The following is a 20,367-nucleotide window of genomic DNA, read 5'->3' as shown; positions in this document are numbered from 1 at the left end:
TCCCCCCCCCCAGCCACACAAGCGGCCACAATAGGAGGACAGGAACAGGGCTCGCAAACGGCGCCAAGCAAAAACCTCCTCCACGCCGATGCGCCTTCCTACACGCATCAGCCCCAGGTAGGAGTCACTCTCCTCATCCTTCTCCCTCCTCCCCCCGCCGCTGCTACCAATAAAACAGCGCGATAACGAAAGGCAGGACAAAAACCTATCCCTACTCGCAATCCCCAACCTCCCCCCGAGCACCGGCAAAACCGGCAAAAACACATGGGGGGGGGGGGGCGGAGGGTCCCTCACCACGAGGAAGGAAGGGAGGTCCCACGCAGGACAAAAAACAACAGCCTTACTTGCAATTCCCCCCCCCCCCCCCCCCCCGGGCACTGGCAAAACCGGCAAAAACACACGGGGGGAGGCGGAGGGTCCCTCACCACGAGGAGGGAAGGGAAAATCCCTCACCCCGGGAGGGGGGCCCAAATCAAACCAATTTTAACCTACTAAACGCAGGAGAAGAGAGGAGAGTGTGTGAAACTGTTGAACGCCAAGGAACAAGTGACAGTTGCTTGTTCCTTGGCTCTATTTAAAAACTAACCGCCCCAACTGCCTTCCCTGATCGTGCACGCGACCAACAGCCTAGCTGGGGGGGGGGGCCGCACCCCCCGGTCAATAGCTGTAGCCACCCATGCGGGCTAGGCCAGCTCTATAACGGGTAATGAGGATATTACATTTAGATTTTTTTTTTTTAATACGTGGGGTTTATTGATTGTTATTCACATGTTCCAATGATAAAGGGGGTGACCCCCTTGCCAGGTGTGATTTGCCTTTTGTGTTGGCAAAACAGAGTGTAGAGTAGATTATTGATTTTATCTATGAAGCATGTTTATACAGTAGCTGAATATAGATTCCCAGTTCACCAGCGTGGCCTCAAATTCTCTCGCCTCACAATTCCATCATTTTAACTTGAGTATGGTTTAACCAGCATTTATCAGCTGGCTGTTCATAGGAGTTATCAAAAAGTCGAACGAAGATGCAATGCTGATACCTGAAATTTGTTTTAATGGGTGACATTATTTACCAGACATCCATATTCTGTAATTATTTCACTGTTTTTAGAATAAAGGTGTGATACTTTCGTTTTACTCCTTGTCAGGTGCATGCGATTGAAGATAATATTAATGTGTGCTGTGACAGCTACGTTATCTCCGGTAAGAAGGATAAAATATTACTCTGTCCCTAAAAAAAAAAAATACTAAATGAATTGGTTTGCAAGAATATATTTTCTTTCTGTTAAAGGTGAAGATGACAGTGGAAGCCATCCAGATACTACCAGCAATTCCGAACTGAAATCTTCTAATGTAAGTACTGTCACAGGAGACCAGAACTTTTACACCGGGATCACTAGCACCAAATAGGACAAGGTTGTTGAGTAAAATGAGGTTTATTCTGGCACGCCAGCAGACAAAACAAAGATGCACAAAGCAAGATACAATACCACCTGGGGAGTAGACTAGCCTCGCTAGGTGCAGGGGCCTGCTTCAAAAAGGCTTGCCCTGTCCGCTTCTCGTCCAGGATATCAGAGTGCTGATCACACAGCAGCCCCTCTAACGTATCTCCAGCTGGTCACAGTCAAGATCCAAACTCCTTCACAGAATGTCTCCCAGATAGATTCTCTGATCAGCAGTGCCTCTTATATAGCCCTCTGTTGCTATCCTTTACATGGGACGGGTTGCTGGCCAATCAGAGCAGACCTGATTGACCACTCTTTCCCACTCGCCAAATGTCTTTAACACCTCCACGTTCCCAGCCTTTGTCACAATACACATTTCTCTGAAGGAACCTCAGCTGATTAAATCACAGAGTCCCCTCTATAGAAATGTACACATGCAAATCACATTACAAGTCTGTCATCTTAGAAATGAGCACATACAGTCACCTAATCCAATTTACACTTTACAGGGCTGACTCCCAAATCACATCACAGAACAATGTTGATTCACTAAACTGGGGGCTTGCATTTACAGGGAATAAAGTGCTTTGATTTACATACATAGTGCATTATACTTTCCCTGTTCTCCCCCAGATATTAAAGTACATTTGGCCAAAATAAGCCTTACATAGGTGGCCAAGTTACATGGATTATGGGGTAGCTAGCTGGGCTTCATCCCAGTTTTGTGATGACAGCTACCCCATCCATCACAAGTACAGGTAGTCCTCGCTGTCCAACGTTTCACATTACAATGAATGGCATATCCAATGCTTTACAATGCAACCCTATGGGCCATTTTTCTACGCCGGAATGCGTTATCCAACGCTCACCACCACTGATTAACATGGGACTCACTTTACAACGTTTTCATTATCCAACGCTACTTCCAGAACGGATTCTGTTGGATAACCAAGGACTGCCTGTTATTTATTTGCTCCTGATAATGAATGCAACACGAAGGCCTCGGTCAGGGTGGCGCTGAGCGGGCGCTCACGCTGGCCGCGATGAAACACATTGCGACAATGTGTGGCCAGTGTGAGCAAGTGCATGAGCGGCGCCTACCTGCTTGCCAAAGCAAGCAAAATTGAATTTGTTCCTCGCACATCACGTGAGCTGTTTGCCCAATGAGGGCGAACCAGCTCTGTGACGTCATGGCCGCGCCCCCAGTGTGCGCATCTAGCCAGCCACAAATCTCCCAACCGAGCAGGGAGAGTGACGTCACCGCGCATGAGCGCCCGCTCCCTGCCTGGCCTCTGCCTAAGGCTTAATAAATTGTTTGCATGAGAATGTTTTGCTTTATTGTTCAGCCATTAACTACATTATTTAGGGTGCTTTTGTGTGTACCTCTGATGGGGAGGGAGCGTCCTTCTAATCATTCAATCTGACTACATCTGTCTGTCTTCAATGACAAAAACACTCTAACATGGAGTGAAATGAGTGTGGAGGTAATTGCAGCAGTTCAATGAACCAATCCCTATTAGTATTTATATTGACAGGAAACAAAAACAAAAAGAACTTACCCTGTTACTCTTCCGTCACTATGTATTAATGTTCCTTCATAGTTTTAAATGATTCAATGACTGTCATACATTTTTTAATAAACCAACAACTAGAATTTTTCAGAGATAATTGAGTGTACAGAGATTTACAAACCCCTGCATCTCTTTTTCATGTGCAGATGAAGATGCACAACTCTCTCAGCGATTACCCGCACGATCTAGCGTGCCTAAAAGGGTTCAGTTGTTGCTGCTCCCTCATTGGATACAGTGAAATTCATTATTAACTTATTACATTGTTTTGCTGGTGACTTAATTGCCTGATCTATTTTCTTATATATACGCTCCGCGCTGAGCCCCTGCATCCTCAATGAGGATGCCTTGAGAGGGGGCTCACGCGAGCGTCCGCAGGCATGCTGAGGCGCTGGATTTTTCAGCCGACAGCCAAGCTGTTTTTCAGAGCGCTGTCGGCTGAAAACAACCAATCAGCGCGGAGCAGCGTCAATGTCACGGCGCCGTGACGTTGACATTGGTGCGTCGCGGGCGATTGGCCCAGCGACGTCACTGCCCCGCCTCCCTCAGTCTCCCCCCGCCTCCGATCGCGCCCGCTGGCTCGCCTGCATGGGCATGAAATCGCGCAGATTTCAGCAGGCGAGCCTCAGCGTCAGCGCGGTCCAGCCCTGCTTCCCCTTCTATGGACCCAGCCTTAGGCTTGGATTTGAACCAGGGATGGTGGCTATTTTGTCCGATGTGGAATGTGTTGCTTACAAAAACAGGAAGTCCATCTTCAGTTTGGAGGCAAACTGACCACCAGAATTTCCCACGTTTGCGCAATGTAACCATTTATTTAAAATTCGTTTTTGAGAGACGGGCTTTTTTTCTGTTTCAATTTTGTTGTTGCAATTAGTTAATACAAAGAAGTGAGATTTTAGCTCAGGGGACGGGTTTAAAGCTGCAGTTCAAGCAATATCCTACGTGTATGTTTGTTTTAATAAATCAGTTCTGTACAATGAGAAAATACTTGTAGCCCTTTTTTTTTTTTAACAATTTTTTAAAGACATTTTTAATGTATTATAATGTAACAAGCATTTTTGTTTCTATAGCAACCATTTACAAAGTCACACACACTTCCTCTTCTGAAACGCTCTGGCATACCCCTTTTGCCCTCTCTAGCAGTACACCAATTGTATCTAGTGGCTGCCTGGTCACATGATCTTTCCCACAGAACTTTGCATCTTGGGGAATCTTCTGCTGCCCTAATGGTGATGTAAAGAACCCCCAAAACCAAATCTTCAGCGATTAATTACAGGAGAAACAATCGATCTGCAGCTTAGCTAATCACTTGTCAGTGTGCAGATTTTATTGATGCACATATTAAATGAAAAAATAAATACATTAAAAAAAAACGGCAGCCTGAACTGCAGATTTAAGTAAATCATTCCATTTATGTGACACCCCATACTTTTTGGATCAAGTTAAAGGTCTATTTTCCCGTGGGAGGTATCCACAAAATATCACTGCACAGTATGGTCTGTCCAAAATGAAATCGGAAGGTGGGTGCTGAATCCTCCCCTTCTTCCCTTTTTTTTAAAAAATTATATAAATATGCTTCATGATCTATTCTATACTATATATAGTGATATATATATATATATATATATATATATATATATATATTTTTTTTTTTAACAGGATCATGCTCCTTTAGTGCATTTTTCAGATCTGAAGCTTGGGAAAAAATATGTTGCAGATGTAGATATTATTGTTCACTTCAATGAAAGAGCAATTCCTAAAACATTGGCCGTAAGTATATATTTTTGAATCTTACATTTTAGAACCACTGCTCTGTACACATTGCAAGTTCTCTCCAAACAACTCTTCCACACACACATTTTCCATGATATCTCACTTTTTAGTCTCCTATTCCTCAACTTGCATCCAAAACCTCTGCCGGGTCCAAACATTTTCTACCTACCCTGGAACATCAAATTTGCCTTACCCTTCACATAAGGTGTCTGAAAAACGCCTTCCTTCGAAGAATGGTTTTCAACATCCTCCTGTTATGTTACTCTGCTTATTCCTGCCTCTACTGCAACACACATTAGCTCAGGGGTGGGCAACTCCAATCCTCATGGGCCACCAACAGGTCCGGTATTAAGGATATCCCTGCTTCAGCGCAGGTGGCAGTTTTTGACTGAGCCACCTGTGCTGACGCAGGAATATCATTAATACCAGACCTGTTGGTGGCCCTTGAGGACTGGAGTTGCCCACCCCTGTGCTAGATTCATAGTAGTCTTTACAACCACACCCATCTTTTGAAGTGAAACTTTAATGGCACCTAGTAAATTCTCATAGGACAAAATCTCCTTCACGGAGGCGAAAATGTGTAACGGAAGTGACGTAATTTGCTGGTGCTGCACCGCGCATACACAGAAGTGGTCGCCGCATGCGCAGGTGACATCAGAACCGCTTGTGCAGGAGCAGTCAGAGTGCATGCGCAGAAGCGGCAAAAGTTGCATCCACATGCGTACAAACGCCTGATGGCATTCGCGCATGTGCTGAAGAACTTTTCCATTATCGTGCATGCGCAGAAACAACTAACAGAGGCCAGCACCGCATTCGCAGAAACGACCAGAGCCGCTTGTGCATGCGTGTAAACGGCCGTCCACCCTCACGCATGCATAGAAGAGGTTTCCCATTTTCACGCATGTGCAGAAACAGCCAGAGCTGCTTGCACATGTGCTGGATGTTGGGAAACGTTGCTATGGTGTTCCCACTATTTATGGCACACCTGGCACATTTTGTGAGGTAAATTCTCGCTTCATCAAAGGTGATTCAATAGCCCTCTAAATGAGCAGAACATGAGCTTATAAAGAAGTAACAATTGATATTACACACCCATCTGTTAAATTCATTGTATGTATGAAAGAAAGTACAACTCTGTCTTGTCCTCGTCTCTTGATCTACATGCCCCGCTTTCTCTCTGCCGCCCTCGCCCTTCTAACCCTAGACCCTGGCTAAATTCCCACACGCGCATGCTGCGTTCCTCCACTCGTTCCTCTGAACGCCTCTGGAGGAAGTCTCACACTCTCGCAGACTTCCTTCACTACAAATTTATGCTATCCTGTTTCAACTCTGCCCTCTCGCAAGCTAAACAAGCCTACTTTTCTGCACTAATCAACATGCACAAGTCTAACCCACGCCGACTGTTCTCTGTCTTTGATACTCTACTCAAACCACCCTCAGCTGCCTCTCCTTCTTCCATCTCCGCTCAGGACTTTGCTGACTATTTTAAGGAAAAGGTGGAATCCATACGGCAGAACATCCCCTCTGTTTCTTCCCCCCATCCTACACCTCTTCCTAACTCTCCTCCTGCCTTCCTTGAGTCTTTTTCCACTGTCTCAGAGGAGGATGTGTCGCTGTTGATCTCCTCTTCTCCCTCTACCACTTGCCCTCTTGACCCCATTCCCTCCCATCTCCTAAAACCTCTAGCTCCTACTATAATCCCTACGCTTACACACATTTTTAACTCCTCCCTCTGCTCTGGAACCTTTCCATCCTCCTTCAAACATGCAACAGTCATACCATTACTCAAAAACAGCAAGCTTGACCCTACCTGTCTTTCTAACTATCGACCTGTCTCCCTCCTGCCTTTTGCCTCTAAACTACTTGAACGTCTTGTATTCTCTCGCTTGCTCCATTTTCTCAACACCTATTCTCTCCTAGACCCTCTACAATCTGGCTTCCGCACTGCTCACTCCACCGAAACAGCCCTCACCAAAATAACTGACGACCTCCATGCTGCCAAAGACAGAGGTCATTACACTCTGCTCATATTACTCGACCTCTCTGCAGCATTTGACACCGTGGACCACCCTCTTCTCCTCCACATTCTCCATACTCTAGGTATTCGGAACAAAGCTCTATCATGGATCTCATCCTACCTCTCCCATCGTACTTTTAGTGTCTCTTCTGCTAACACCTCCTCCTCCTCTTTTGATCTCTCTTTGGGGGTACCCCAGGGCTCTGTCCTGGGACCTCTTCTCTTTTCTCTGTACACACTCTCTATAGGTGACCTAATAACATCTTTTGGGTTTAATTATCACCTCTTTGCCGACGACACACAAATATACTTTTCAACACCTGACCTTACACCTGCTGTACAAACCAAAGTTTCTGAATGTCTCTCTGCTATATCATCCTGGATGGCCCTCCGACGCCTTAAACTCAACATGGCTAAAACAGAGCTCCTCATACTTCCTCCCAAACCTGGCCCTACTACCTCCTTCCACATTACTGTTGGAACTACAATCATTCACCCAGTAGCCCAAGCACGCTGCCTAGGGGTCACACTCGACTCCTCTCTCACATTCGCCCCTCACATTCAAAACATTTCTAAAACTTGTCGCTTTTTCCTCCGCAATATAACTAAGATACGCCCTTTCCTCTGTTGTTCGACTGCTAAAACTCTGACTCAGGCCCTCATTCTCTCCCGTCTTGATTACTGTAACCTCCTGCTGTCTGGCCTTCCTGCCTCTCACCTGTCTCCCCTACAATCTATCCTAAATGCTGCTGCCAGAATCACTCTACTCTTTCCTAGATCTGTCTCAGCATCTCCCCTCATGAAATCCCTCTCCTGGCTTCCGATCAAATCCCGCATCTCACACTCCATTCTTCTCCTCACTTTTAAAGCTTTACACTTTTCTGCTCCTCCTTACATCTCAGCCCTAATTTCTCGCTATGCACCATCCCGACTCTTGCGTTCTGCTCAAGGATGTCTACTTTCTACCCCCTTTGTATCTAAAGCCCTCTCCCGCCTTAAACCTTTTTCACTGACTGCCCCACACCTCTGGAATGCCCTTCCCCTCAGTACCCGACTTGCACCCTCTCTATCCACCTTTAAGACCCACCTTAAGACACACTTACTTAAAGAAGCATATGAATAGCACTGTGGATATTCTGAACACAGGATACATAAAGATTGGCCCCCTGCAGACGCACTTACCAGAACTCCCTCCTACTGTCTGTGTACGTTCTCCCTACCTACCAATTAGAATGTAAGCTCCTCAGGGCAGGGACTCCTCTTCCGAAATGTTACTTTTATGTCTAAAGCACTTATTCCCATGATCTGTTATTTATATTATCTGTTATTTATTTGATTACCACATGTATTACTACTGTGAAGCGCTATGTACACTAATGGCGCTATATAAATAAAGACATACAATACAATACAATACAATACAATGTATGCAACTGTCTAAATAAACAAACACTTCTGGTCTAAGGATAATTGAAAAAAAAAACTTAGTATGTGTGTTGAAAATTTATGAATGAAAAGAACCAGCAACACAAGCATGAGGATGAATAATAAATAAAATACAAATGTATCACATACTGTAACTAAGGACAACATGGGTAATCCTGAATGAAAGCAAAATATAGAAGTGAGTTTTAAAAAAAAAGTGTGTGCCGATCACGCGCGTTCGAAGTGAAACTTCTTTGTTTTGTCACTGATTTGTATTTTGATTTTTATGATTTTGATTGAATGAAAGACTTTTGAAAGTATCGGCATTTAGATACTTTAAAATCCAAATTATGTATACAGGTAAACCCCGTTATAGCGCGGTCCTCGGGGACCACCCGATCCGACCGCGCTACAAACGGGGTCGCGCTAATTAAATTAATTAATGAATTAAACAAATTTAAAAATGGCCGCCGCGCCCGGGGTTCCGTGTCTACAGAGGGGGGAGAGCTGGGATCGCATCATCGCACTGTGCTACTCCTCCCTCCTCCCCAGCAGTCAGAGAGCTGCAGGCAGTGCTTGGAGAGTGCGAGGCTCAGGGCTGCAGCCTTCTCTCCATGGCAATTTTACTCACATGTCCACTGATCACCCGCACAGCAGCTTCTCCTGCTCTCACTCGCAAACTTTTCAGGGACGCCAGGGGAGCCTGCCCTGTCTAGGAAGAGAGCTGTGTGTCTGTGTGTCTGTGTTCCTGATAGCTTCTCCTGCTCTACACCACAGACATTCTATCCTGTGTGTGGGGGGGGGGGGGGGGGGGAGAGGGAGAGAGTGTGTGTGTCCTGTGAGTGTGTGTGCTGTGCAGTGTCCTGTGAGTGTGTGTACTGTGCAGTGTCCTGTCAGTGTGTGTGCTGTGCAGTGTCCTGTGAGTGTGTGTGCTGTGCAGTGTCCTGTGAGTGTGTGTGCAGTGTCCTGTGAATGTGTGTGCAGTGTGCAGTATCCTGTGAGTGTGTGCAGTGTCCTGTGAGTGTGTGCAGTGTCCTGTGAGTGTGTGCAGTGTCCTGTGAGTGTGTGCAGTGTGCAGTGTCCTGTGAGTGTGTGCAGTGTCCTGTGAGTGTGTGCAGTGTGTGTGCAGTGTGCAGTCAGTGTGTGCAGTGTCCTGTGAGTATGTAGTGTCCTGTGAGTGTGTGCAGTGGTGCAGTGAGAGTGTGTGTGCAGTGAGTGTGTGTGTGCAGTGAGAGTGTGTGTGTGTGCAGTGAGAGTGTGTGTGCAGTGTGTGCAGTGTGTGCAGTGTGAAGCGTGCAGTGTGCAAAAAAACATGTAAAAAAAAATTTTGATTTATATATTTATTTATTTTTAAACGGGAGCCACGTGAAAACCGCGTTATAACGGGTCGCGCTATAACGGGGTTTACCTGTATATCTTACTTTAGTTATCATAAGTCAATTGTATCATCTTTTCCAACTGGTATTATGGAAATTTCTGCAGGAAAAAAAATTATACTCAAGTCTTTAATTCAATCAAAATCATAACAATCAAAATACAATGTCAGTGACAAAACACAAAGAAGTTTCACTTAGAACGCGCATGCTCGGCACACACCCTTCCTTTTTTCTTCCCCACTGTAACTTGCACGCCCTCACGTTTTGGACTGTATCCTTTGAGCAAGGCCCTCCTTGCTTATTGTCTGTTAATGTCATTTTATTGTTATGGTCTTTCACAGCCCGTTGTACTGCGCTGCTAAATATTATCTCTTTATAAATAAATGACTTTTTACTAAGTAAATTCTATGATCTGTAGCCAATTGGCTTTTCTGCCATTTGATAGGAAATTGGCAAGTAAAATGTAGAGTATGACTTGTAGATGTCACTGCTAATTACACCTTTAGGCCTCGTCCATGGTAAGCACTTGCTTGCTGAAGCATGCTGACGCGCGCTCCCGTTCAGCACTGAGCCCCTACAGTCGCAATTAGAGCGGCTTCAGTAGGGGCTCGCTTACGCTTCCGCAAGCGCGCGGAACCGTAGGTCTTACCCAATTTTAAAAATCCAAAAAAATCAAGCGCTTGCCGGTCACGTGAGCGGTTCGCCCAATGAGGGCGGACCAGCTCCGTGACGGAACTGGCCCGCCCCCTGACGGAGCGCAGGGCAAGCAACCGCAAGGCCAGGGAAAGACAACGCTTTCCCTGCGCCTCAGCACGCAAGCGAAGAGCCTGGACGAGGCCTTAGTTAGGACGTGATCTATTATCTTTTTCTTTTCTTTTTTTTGTAGGTTGAACGCACAGGAGAAAAATATTTTTCTGTAAAAGTTTCGCCAATGAAAAATAAACACGGTAATAAAAAATGCCCCCCTCCCCCGCCATTCTCTGCCTTTGTATTGGATACAGATGTAGCCAGTATTACTATCGCCAGAGCTGTGTGAAGAAAAGCAAAACGCTGCGGCTCGGGGAACGAACCGTAAAAACCATGGCTGCTTTCAGTGGGTTTATTCTACCTGATACGACCAAGGCTGCATCTGTATAGTAATGTTTGGTAGATTGCTCAAGGACCTTGTAGACAAAATTGGTTGATTTGGAAACCATTCACTGAAAAATCTGATATCTGTCTTGTCCAGTTGGTTGTTTAGGAACTGCGGTCTCTTTTATGGTGAGAAGCAATGTGCTGTACTGTACAATCAATGGTGCATTAACTTTCATTTATGTGAATGGAAGTGACGTCACTGTTATAATGGTGCATTACTTCACTTCACAGAGGGTGTGTCATTGCAGATGGAAAGCTTGTGTGATCTGAGTTAGCATTATGTCAATGTTTTGTCACATTGTTACATCATGACAGAATATATTCACTAGCCCCTATTCTACAGCATACGTAACAGAACATTGTACATCTATCAAAGATCTCGCGGCAAACCCGGCTGGTTTTTATTAGTTTTGGGGAGTTCCCCGGAGCTGAATCTTACTATATGCTGGTGCAAATTACTGGTATAAAGCCTCCAGGGAAATTAAATGTCCGTTCAAATCGCAGGCCAATAGGAAGCTGGAATCATGGCCATTTAAATCTCCTGCTTCCACAGCGGTAACTTCACCGAAGGTATGTCTGGAACTAGGAGGTCACAGAGCTGAAAATAATGCAGGTCATGGGACTTGTCCAATCCAGTTACAAAAACAACTGCAGAATAAATACACAGTGTTAAAGCTGAACAATTATTGACTTTTTTTAGATCTTTAAAATGTAATTGATAACGTTATAAATTTTCATTTTCCAGGTAACAGAGAAGATATTTCTCTTGGATATCTTGAACATAAAAGTACCAATGCTTCCCGTTCTTTTGCTTCTCCTCTAAAAGTCTCCATTGCCACACAACTGAAAAGATTTATTGGTAGACACAATAGACAGTTGGCGTCGGATAGTACAGCAGGAGCATGTAAGCAGACACTTTGTTTTACGGAAGGGGAGGACAGTGAAACAGATAAGCCAGAATCTGTGGACTGTAACGACTCTAATTTCTCTGAATTCGGGGATGTCACTCTTGCTGACTTTTATCCGAATATGATACAATTTTTCAGCAGACTGATGGAAATCCAAAGCAAAAAATGGGCAGCCGTTAATGTACTTCAATACTACAGACGCAATGTTTGGTACGCTAACAAGCACAAGACAGATCTTACCAGAGTAAAAAGAGAGATTCCCACATCCAGGCTTTCAAAGTCGCTGCTGGGCCCAATTTCTAAGAAAGAGAAAGCGTGTTGCACTGTTAATTATGAGGCAAATTCCCACATGCCTTGGAGACCTGAAGATACAAGCGATTTGAACAATTCCGGTATTGCTGAACGTGGGCAGAGGAGCTTGTGCTCCAGAGATCCTTACACAGAACAAAGTCTTCAAGTTGCAAAGCCGAATCTACTGCAAGCTTCTTTTTTGTCACATACCCTTCCCACAGACCAGACTTTTACTAACGAAATCTGTAATGAGAGCGGCATCGCATCAAGGCCAGAATGTTTGCGTAAAAGTGACGCATGGTTTACCAGATGTGTACTTCCATGTTCTTCATTATTGGGTCCAAGAGAAAGCTATCAAGTTGGTGAATCGCCATCAAAACTGTTGTCTGCGGCGTTGCTGAATCAAAGGAAGCTGGAGAATTGTGAGATAAAGTCACCAGCACAGACTTCTAACCATGTAGGGCTGATTATGTGGCCCAAAGAGATTCAAGGCACCATAAGAAGAAGGCATTCTTTTTCCACATTTCCTATAGTGAAAAGTCCTGCTAAAACCAGTTCAGAACTTAAAACCGTGTACAGGAAACTAGTTTTAGGGGATCCACATCCGATGTTTTTGCCCAGGCGAAGAATCCTAAACGCAATTAGCCAAGAAACGCAAGTATCAGAAACTGTAAATGCTCTGATCAATTCACCAGTGTCAAGCAGACGTAAAAGGGCAGCAAGTGATGATCTGTCTTTTTCAAAGCTTAAAAGGCACAGAAGTATACCAGAAAGCCATATGTCGGGTGCATTGCAGCCACAATCTTATTATATAGCAAACCGGTGTCCCCAGTGGGAAAGGACTGGCATGACTGAGAGTGTTTTCGAAGCCTCGTACAATGGCAACTCTAGTCATTATCCAGTAAGTCAATCTGCCTTTTTGGTCTTGCAAATGTATTTTACTGTTATGGTTCTAGAACAGAGTGCATACTGACTAAGCCAAAGTCTGTTTTCTAATCTTCCTCCTGGATATAGTGCAGTGTATGGGTTCTCTCCCTCCCCACCCACCTTATTGAATCAAATCAAAACTGTAACTCTGATCCTTTGTTCCAAAAATACGCTTTAGTTGAATTTTAGCCATTTGAGCTTTTTGGAGTAGAACGGTCCGTGAATGCCAGTGCCTGTTACTAGTCTCTTTGCCTCAGCTTGCAGAGCTGGGATCTTTTTTCACTTTGTAGGCTATCGTTCTGTGCAAATTAGTGCATTAGAAAGTTCTGCTGGATCCCACTTCAGAGCTGACTGCAAATTGCTCTGAAGTAGTTTTATAGCAACTTGTAATTGTGTGTGTCTGCGACACTTTCTCTCAATCTTCTCACTTGGGCACCTTAGCTAGGCTATTGGCTGGTTATATCCATCACACATTCATATTTAATATAATTGCACACATGCTTGGTAATTAATTTGTTATTCCTAACATTTGAGTTGTCCTGAGAAGATTGTTGAGAAAAACTGATTATAGTGAGTGCAAACTTTTTTTGAAGTGAAACTTCCTTAGTGGCACCTCATTCGTGATGGGGCAAAAAAGAATTGTGGAGACAGAAATGAAACGGATGTGACGTCAGTGCTGGCAGTTGAGGCCGGGCTGTGTTCTGGCTCAGCCCGACCCCAACACTGACATCACACCCGCTCCACAAATCAGATCGCCGCCGGCGCCGCTCCTAATCGCTCCCCCCCCTAAGCCCCCTCCCCCCCCCAGCCCCACCCCCCCCACACATCGTGACAAATGCGGCGCTCCTAACGGCCGCTGCCATGCCGCGCATGCGCAGTTGTGACGGCGCCGCTGATTCCCCGCCCGTTCCCCGCCCATTGATATGCTGCGCATGCCCGGTAGTCATGGCGACGCTCGAGACGCCATGACTCTCCTCACAGGGACACTGAAGCCCACACTGCTCCCCGGGGCTCTATGCAGGCACTGATCTCCTGCGGCCTCTCCTCCCGGTGCATGCCCCGGCCGAGGCATAGAACTGCTCCGGAAACGGGGGGGGAGGAGGGGGGTGATGAGTGCGCTGCGTCCCCCACGTCCCCCACAGCACCATCAGAAGCCTCCGAGTTGGCTCCAGCTGACGATGACGCGCTTCTCCCTCTCCCCCCGCCGACACTGCCTCCATCTCCTCTGTGCCGCGATCTGGTAGGAATGGGGGGGGGGGGGAATGCTGAAAGGGTCTGGGTGCAGGGAAAGGATAAGGGTGCTGGGGGGAGGACAAGTGTGCTGGGGGGAGGACAAGTGTGCTGGGGAGAGTCAGGAGAAAGGGGGGCAGGACACACACACACACACACACATACATACACACTGACACATACACACTGACACATACACACATACTGTACTGACTCACATACACACACACTGACTCACATACACACACACACATACACACTGACTGACACACACCCCCACACACTCACTGACCCCCTCCCCCACACACTGACTGACCCCACCCACTGACTGACCCCCCCCACACACACTGACTGACCCCCCCCACCCCCCCCACACACTGACTGACCCCCACACCCCCCCCACACACTGACTGACCCACCCACCCCCCCCATCACTGACTGACCCCCCCACCCCCCCCACACACTGACTGACCCACCCACCCCCCCACACACTGACTGACCCCCCCCCACACACTGACTGACCCACCCACCCCCCCCACACACTGACTGACCCACCCACCCCCCCCCACACACTGACTGACCCACCCGCCCCCCCCCCACACACACTGACTGACCCCCCCCCCCACACACACAGACTGACCCCCCCCCCACACACACACTGACTGAACCCACCCCCCGACACACACTGACTGACCCACCCCCCCCCCACACACTGACTGACCCACCCACACCCCACCCACAGTGACTGACCCACACACTGACTGACCCACCCACCCCCCCCCCCACACACTGACTGACCCACCCCCCCCACACACTGACTGACCCACCCACCCCCCCACACACTGACTGACCCACCCACCCCCACACACTGACTGACCCACCCACCCCCCCCACACACTGACTGACCCCCCCCCCCCCACACACTGACTGACGCACCCACCCCCCCCACACACTGACTGACCCCCCCACCCCCCCCCACACACTGACTGACCCACCCACCCCCCCACACACTGACTGACCCACCCACCCCCCCACACACTGACTGACCCCCCCACCCCCCCCCCACACACTGACTGACCCACCAACCCCCCCCCCCACACTGACTGACCCACCCACCCCCCCCACACACTGACTGACCCACCCACCCCCCCACACACTGACTCACCCACCCCCCCACACACTGACTGACCCACCCACCCCCCCACACACTGACTGACCCACCCACCCCCCCACACACTGACTGACCCACCCACCCCCCCCACACACTGACTGAACCCCCCACACACTGACTGACCCACCCACCCCCCCCCACACACTGACTGAGCCACCCACCCCCCCCCACACACTGACTGACCCACCCACCCCCCCACACACTGACTGACCCACCCACCCCCCCACACACTGACTGACCCACCCACACCTCCCCGCACACTGACTGACTGACTGACCCACCCACACCTCCCCGCACACTGACTGACTGACCCACCCACACCTCCCCGCACACTGTCTGTCTGACTGACCCACCCACACACACCTCCACGCACAATGACTGACTGACCCACCCACCCACACTTCCCCGCACACTGACTGACTGACCCACCCACCCACACTTCCCCGCACACTGACTGACTGACCCACCCACACCTCCCCGCACACTGACTGACTGACCCACCCACACCTCCCCGCACACTGACTGACTGACCCACCCACACCTCCCCGCACACTGACTGACTGACCCACCCACACCTCCCCGCACACTGACTGACTGACCCACCCACACCTCCCCGCACACTGACTGACTGACCCACCCACACCTCCCCGCACACTGACTGACTGACCCACCCACACCTCCCCACACACTGACTGACTGACCCACCCACACCTCCCCGCACACTGACTGACTGACCCACCCACCCCCCCCCCACACACTGACTGACCCACCCACCCCCCACACACTGACTGACCCACCTACCCCCCCCACACACTGACTGACCCACCCACCCCCCCCCACACACTGACTGACCCACCCACCCCCCCCCACACTGACTGACCCACCCACCCCCCCACACACTGACTGAACACACACTGACTGACCCACCCACCCCCCTACACACTGACTCACCCACCCCCCCACACACTGACTGACCCACCCACCCCCCCCACACACTGACTGACCCACCCACCCCCCCACACACTGACTGACCCACCCACCCCCGCCCCCCACACACTGACTGAACCCCCCACACACTGACTGACCCACCCACCCCCCCCCACACACTGACTGACCCACCCACCCCCCCCCACACACTGACTGACACACTGACTGACCCACCCACCCCCCCACACACTGACTGACCCACCCACACCTCCCCGCACACTGACTGACTGACTGACCCACACCTCCCCGCACACTGACTGACTGACTGACCCACCCACACCTCCCCGCACACTCACTGACTGACCCACCCACACCTCCCCGCACACTGTCTGTCTGACTGACCCACCCACACACACCTCCACGCACAATGACTGACTGACCCACCCACCCACACTTCCCCGCACACTGACTGACTGACCCACCCACCCACACTTCCCCGCACACTGACTGACTGACCCACCCACACCTCCCCGCACACTGACTGACTGACCCACCCACACCTCCCCGCACACTGACTGACTGACCCACCCACACCTCCCCGCACACTGACTGACTGACCCACCCACACCTCCCCGCACACTGACTGACTGACCCACCCACACCTCCCCGCACACTGACTGACTGACCCACCCACACCTCCCCGCACACTCACTGACTGACCCACCCACACCTCCCCGCACACTGTCTGTCTGACTGACCCACCCACACACACCTCCACGCACAATGACTGACTGACCCACCCACCCACACTTCCCCGCACACTGACTGACTGACCCACCCACCCACACTTCCCCGCACACTGACTGACTGACCCACCCACACCTCCCCGCACACTGACTGACTGACCCACCCACACCTCCCCGCACACTGACTGACTGACCCACCCACACCTCCCCGCACACTGACTGACTGACCCACCCACACCTCCCCGCACACTGACTGACTGACCCACCCACACCTCCCCGCACACTGACTGACTGACCCACCCACACCTCCCCGCACACTGACTGACTGACCCACCCACACCTCCCCGCACACTGACTGACTGACCCACCCACACCTCCCCGCACACTGACTGACTGACCCACCCCTCCCCGCACACTGACTGACTCACCCACACCTCCCCACACACTGACTGACTGACCCACCCCTCCCCGCACACTGACTGACTCACCCACCCCTCCCCGCACACTGACTGACTCACCCACACCCCCCCGCACACTCTGACCCACCCAAACACTGACTGACACACACACTGACTTACACATACACACTGACTGACACACATACACACACACTGACTGACACACACACACACACTGACTGACACACACACTGACTGACTGACTGACATACACACACACACACTGACTGACTGACTGACTGACTGACACACACACTGACACACATACACACAAGGAATTCACACTTAGTGCAAATAGCTAATACATGGGATGTGTGCCGAGCACGCGCATTCTAAGTCAAATTTATTTGCGTTTTGTAACTGAAATTGTATTTTGATTTTTAATTAAAACATCACCAACACAAATACAATTTCTGTGACAAAAGTCAAAGAAGTTTCACTTACTATGCGCGTGCTCAGCACACACAGCTTTTTTTTTTTTTTTTAATGTTGCAGTGGTCTCAATTTTGTACTTTAAACTGTGAAGGGCTAACAAAGTTGAAGAGACAATGTTATATTGCTTAATCCTTATTGCATCGCCAGTTTACATTCTTAAGTCGGACGGCACGTGCTCCTAGAAAGTATGCCAAATTTCCTGTTCTTTTGGTGACCGGTTTAAATTCAAATAATGTTTATTAGCAATGTTTAGTAGTTAAGGTAAGAAATAATAAGTCTGTGCTTTGCATAATATAGAACTATTTGATTTGCAGAATGAATATCCTGCTCTTTCAAATCGTACATTATCTCTGAGTCCAAGTGCCTCTGGTAAGTTGTTTAGAACACTTAGCAATGTATTTCATTATCAATTTGCAGTGCAAGTTCATTTTACAATAATTTGGTGTACTCTGGGTGACAGAGATTTGGGAACAGGTACAGAGAAAAACAATCTTACCTAATTGATTGTCAAATCTGTAGTTAACCTGTTGAGAAGCAGACTTCACACACGTTTTGAATTATTTTTGAGTATGGAACGAGTAGATATACTGACATATTTATGGTATGATGACCAAGAGAGAACATCGATATAGGAAGGTGCAGTGCAGCAGGTTTTCTGTTATAGGTATTATTTTGTTACTCATCACAGCACAGTTTTCTCTTGCCAACTTACCTATGATATTATCTCACTTCAAATGTGTATTGACTGTCTAATTCCAATGAAAACAACATGTTTACAACAGAAGTAAATTACGACAGCCTGTCATTCCTATGACCAAATCTCGGTATATGAATTTTCATTCTGCTTCAAGGTTCTTTGGCTCAGAGGGGATACAGCTGGAGCCCAAGAGGTCCCAATACTTGGAGCTCACCTAGAAGAGTACAAAGGACCAACACCAGGTATGGTGAAATGACGGTAACTTCTAAAAAATGGAACAAAGGATTTAGTAACATAAGCTTTCTTCAGTACTCCTTAGTTTAATTTGAAACCTGATTTAGCTGTTGAGCAGCCAGTAAAAATCCATGTGTTTTTTCATTTCTTAACTATTTGTTTGAAAGCATAAATGTGCATTGTTTCTGTTTTTTGTTTTTAAAGGCACAATGTTTAGTATCAAATCCTGGTTTGGCTGTTGTTATTACCATCACAGTTTGGTTAATATATGGAGTCGTGATAAATGTTCCTGTAAAACATGTCACGAGAGCTGAATGTCAGATGTAAAAGAAGTACAGTACAAGCATAAATGCAACTGTACACATTATATTATCTCTCACCACATTTAACATGCATTCCAATTAGGGAGTGTTTACCGCATTCTCGTCCCTGAGCACTTCACTAATCTGCGGGTAGAGAATTTCTCCTATGGAAAAAGAGTACAATAGAAAGAAAGCCATGTTGATAAATGTCACGTAGATGCTTGAGTGTATGAAAGGGATCAACCACAAAACGGGTCTCTAAATACCTTTACAAGTCTGTAGGGGAGTGTCTTGATTGTTTATCACTTTCCCTTGACCGGGGACACATTTATGACCTGAAATCGAGGACTTTCATTTATTTCGACTTTAATCAGAGTATAAAAGACTCCATAAGTCTCTCCAAGTACTTAACCAGCACCATCATATTCCAGATAACCCCTCAGATATATACATATTAAATGTAATTTGTGGGTGAAATTAATGTATCTGCAACTGGTTACATGTAAAAATGTGTAGAATATCATTATAACAACCACGTACATTGGTTTGTACACCAACACATACTGTACAAAACATTTAATTCTTGCTAGCCTGTAGTTGTAAAGACATACCAACCCCATGGTAACTCCATTTAAATCTGGTTTTAATGGATCCTTTGGAGAGAACGTCCTTAGAATTGCAAATCTGAGTACACGCGATCCGTCTTGGTCGCCCCAGCTGTCATTTTCATATAAAGAATTAGAGAGCCGGCATTCCCTTATATATTTTAGTACATGGGCCTGCACTTGGAACCTAAGCTTTTGACACAGACGCAAGGCAGAACTTAACCAGGGTATTAACCTTACTAAATGTGATCATCATACCGCACACAAAAGCAATATTTACTATATTGTGACTATATAAATTCAATTGAATAATAATTAAATGTTGAATCATAATTATTACTCCAGTAACTATATGGGGCAGACTTTGTAGCAGGCTTTCCAGAAATAACGAGACCACACACCAGGCAACCTGAATTCCAAGATGTATTGCAGGTAAGTGGTACAAACACCCAACGTTTCGGTCCTACAAACTGGACCGAAACGTCGGGTGTTTGTGCCACTTACCTGCAATACATCTTGGAATTCAGGTTGCCTGATGTGCGGTCTCGTTCTTTCTGGAAAGCCTGCTACAAAGTCTGCCCGGTGAGGATACTTTTGTCTATCTGCTTATTATGGGACAAGCACCTACAATCACTTTTATACACGAGAATGCCATCTGTTCATATATATATATTTATATATAATATATATATATATATATAT

General features: G+C 47.6%; 1 protein-coding gene across 1 annotated transcript in view; it reads left to right on the top strand.

Moving 5' to 3' along the window:
* The window catches only part of LOC142485849 (uncharacterized), a gene marked incomplete at both ends in the record, with an annotated part of 31,492 nt that extends 12,726 nt beyond the window's left edge, over positions 1 to 18,766 (top strand). Inside the window, 5 exons of the mRNA XM_075584556.1 lie at positions 1,145 to 1,199; positions 1,288 to 1,349; positions 10,487 to 10,547; positions 11,480 to 12,834; positions 18,679 to 18,766. Of these exons, the coding sequence (XP_075440671.1) occupies positions 1,145 to 1,199; positions 1,288 to 1,349; positions 10,487 to 10,547; positions 11,480 to 12,834; positions 18,679 to 18,766 (1,621 nt within the window). The remainder of the gene's footprint in view (positions 1 to 1,144; positions 1,200 to 1,287; positions 1,350 to 10,486; positions 10,548 to 11,479; positions 12,835 to 18,678) is intronic.
* Positions 18,767 to 20,367: the final 1,601 nt, after the last annotated feature.

Source organism: Ascaphus truei, unplaced genomic scaffold, assembly GCF_040206685.1.
Source record: "Ascaphus truei isolate aAscTru1 unplaced genomic scaffold, aAscTru1.hap1 HAP1_SCAFFOLD_645, whole genome shotgun sequence".
NCBI lineage: Eukaryota > Metazoa > Chordata > Amphibia > Anura > Ascaphidae > Ascaphus > Ascaphus truei.
Note: the sequence above shows the minus strand (reverse complement) of the source record. Positions and strands in the feature narration are given on the sequence as shown.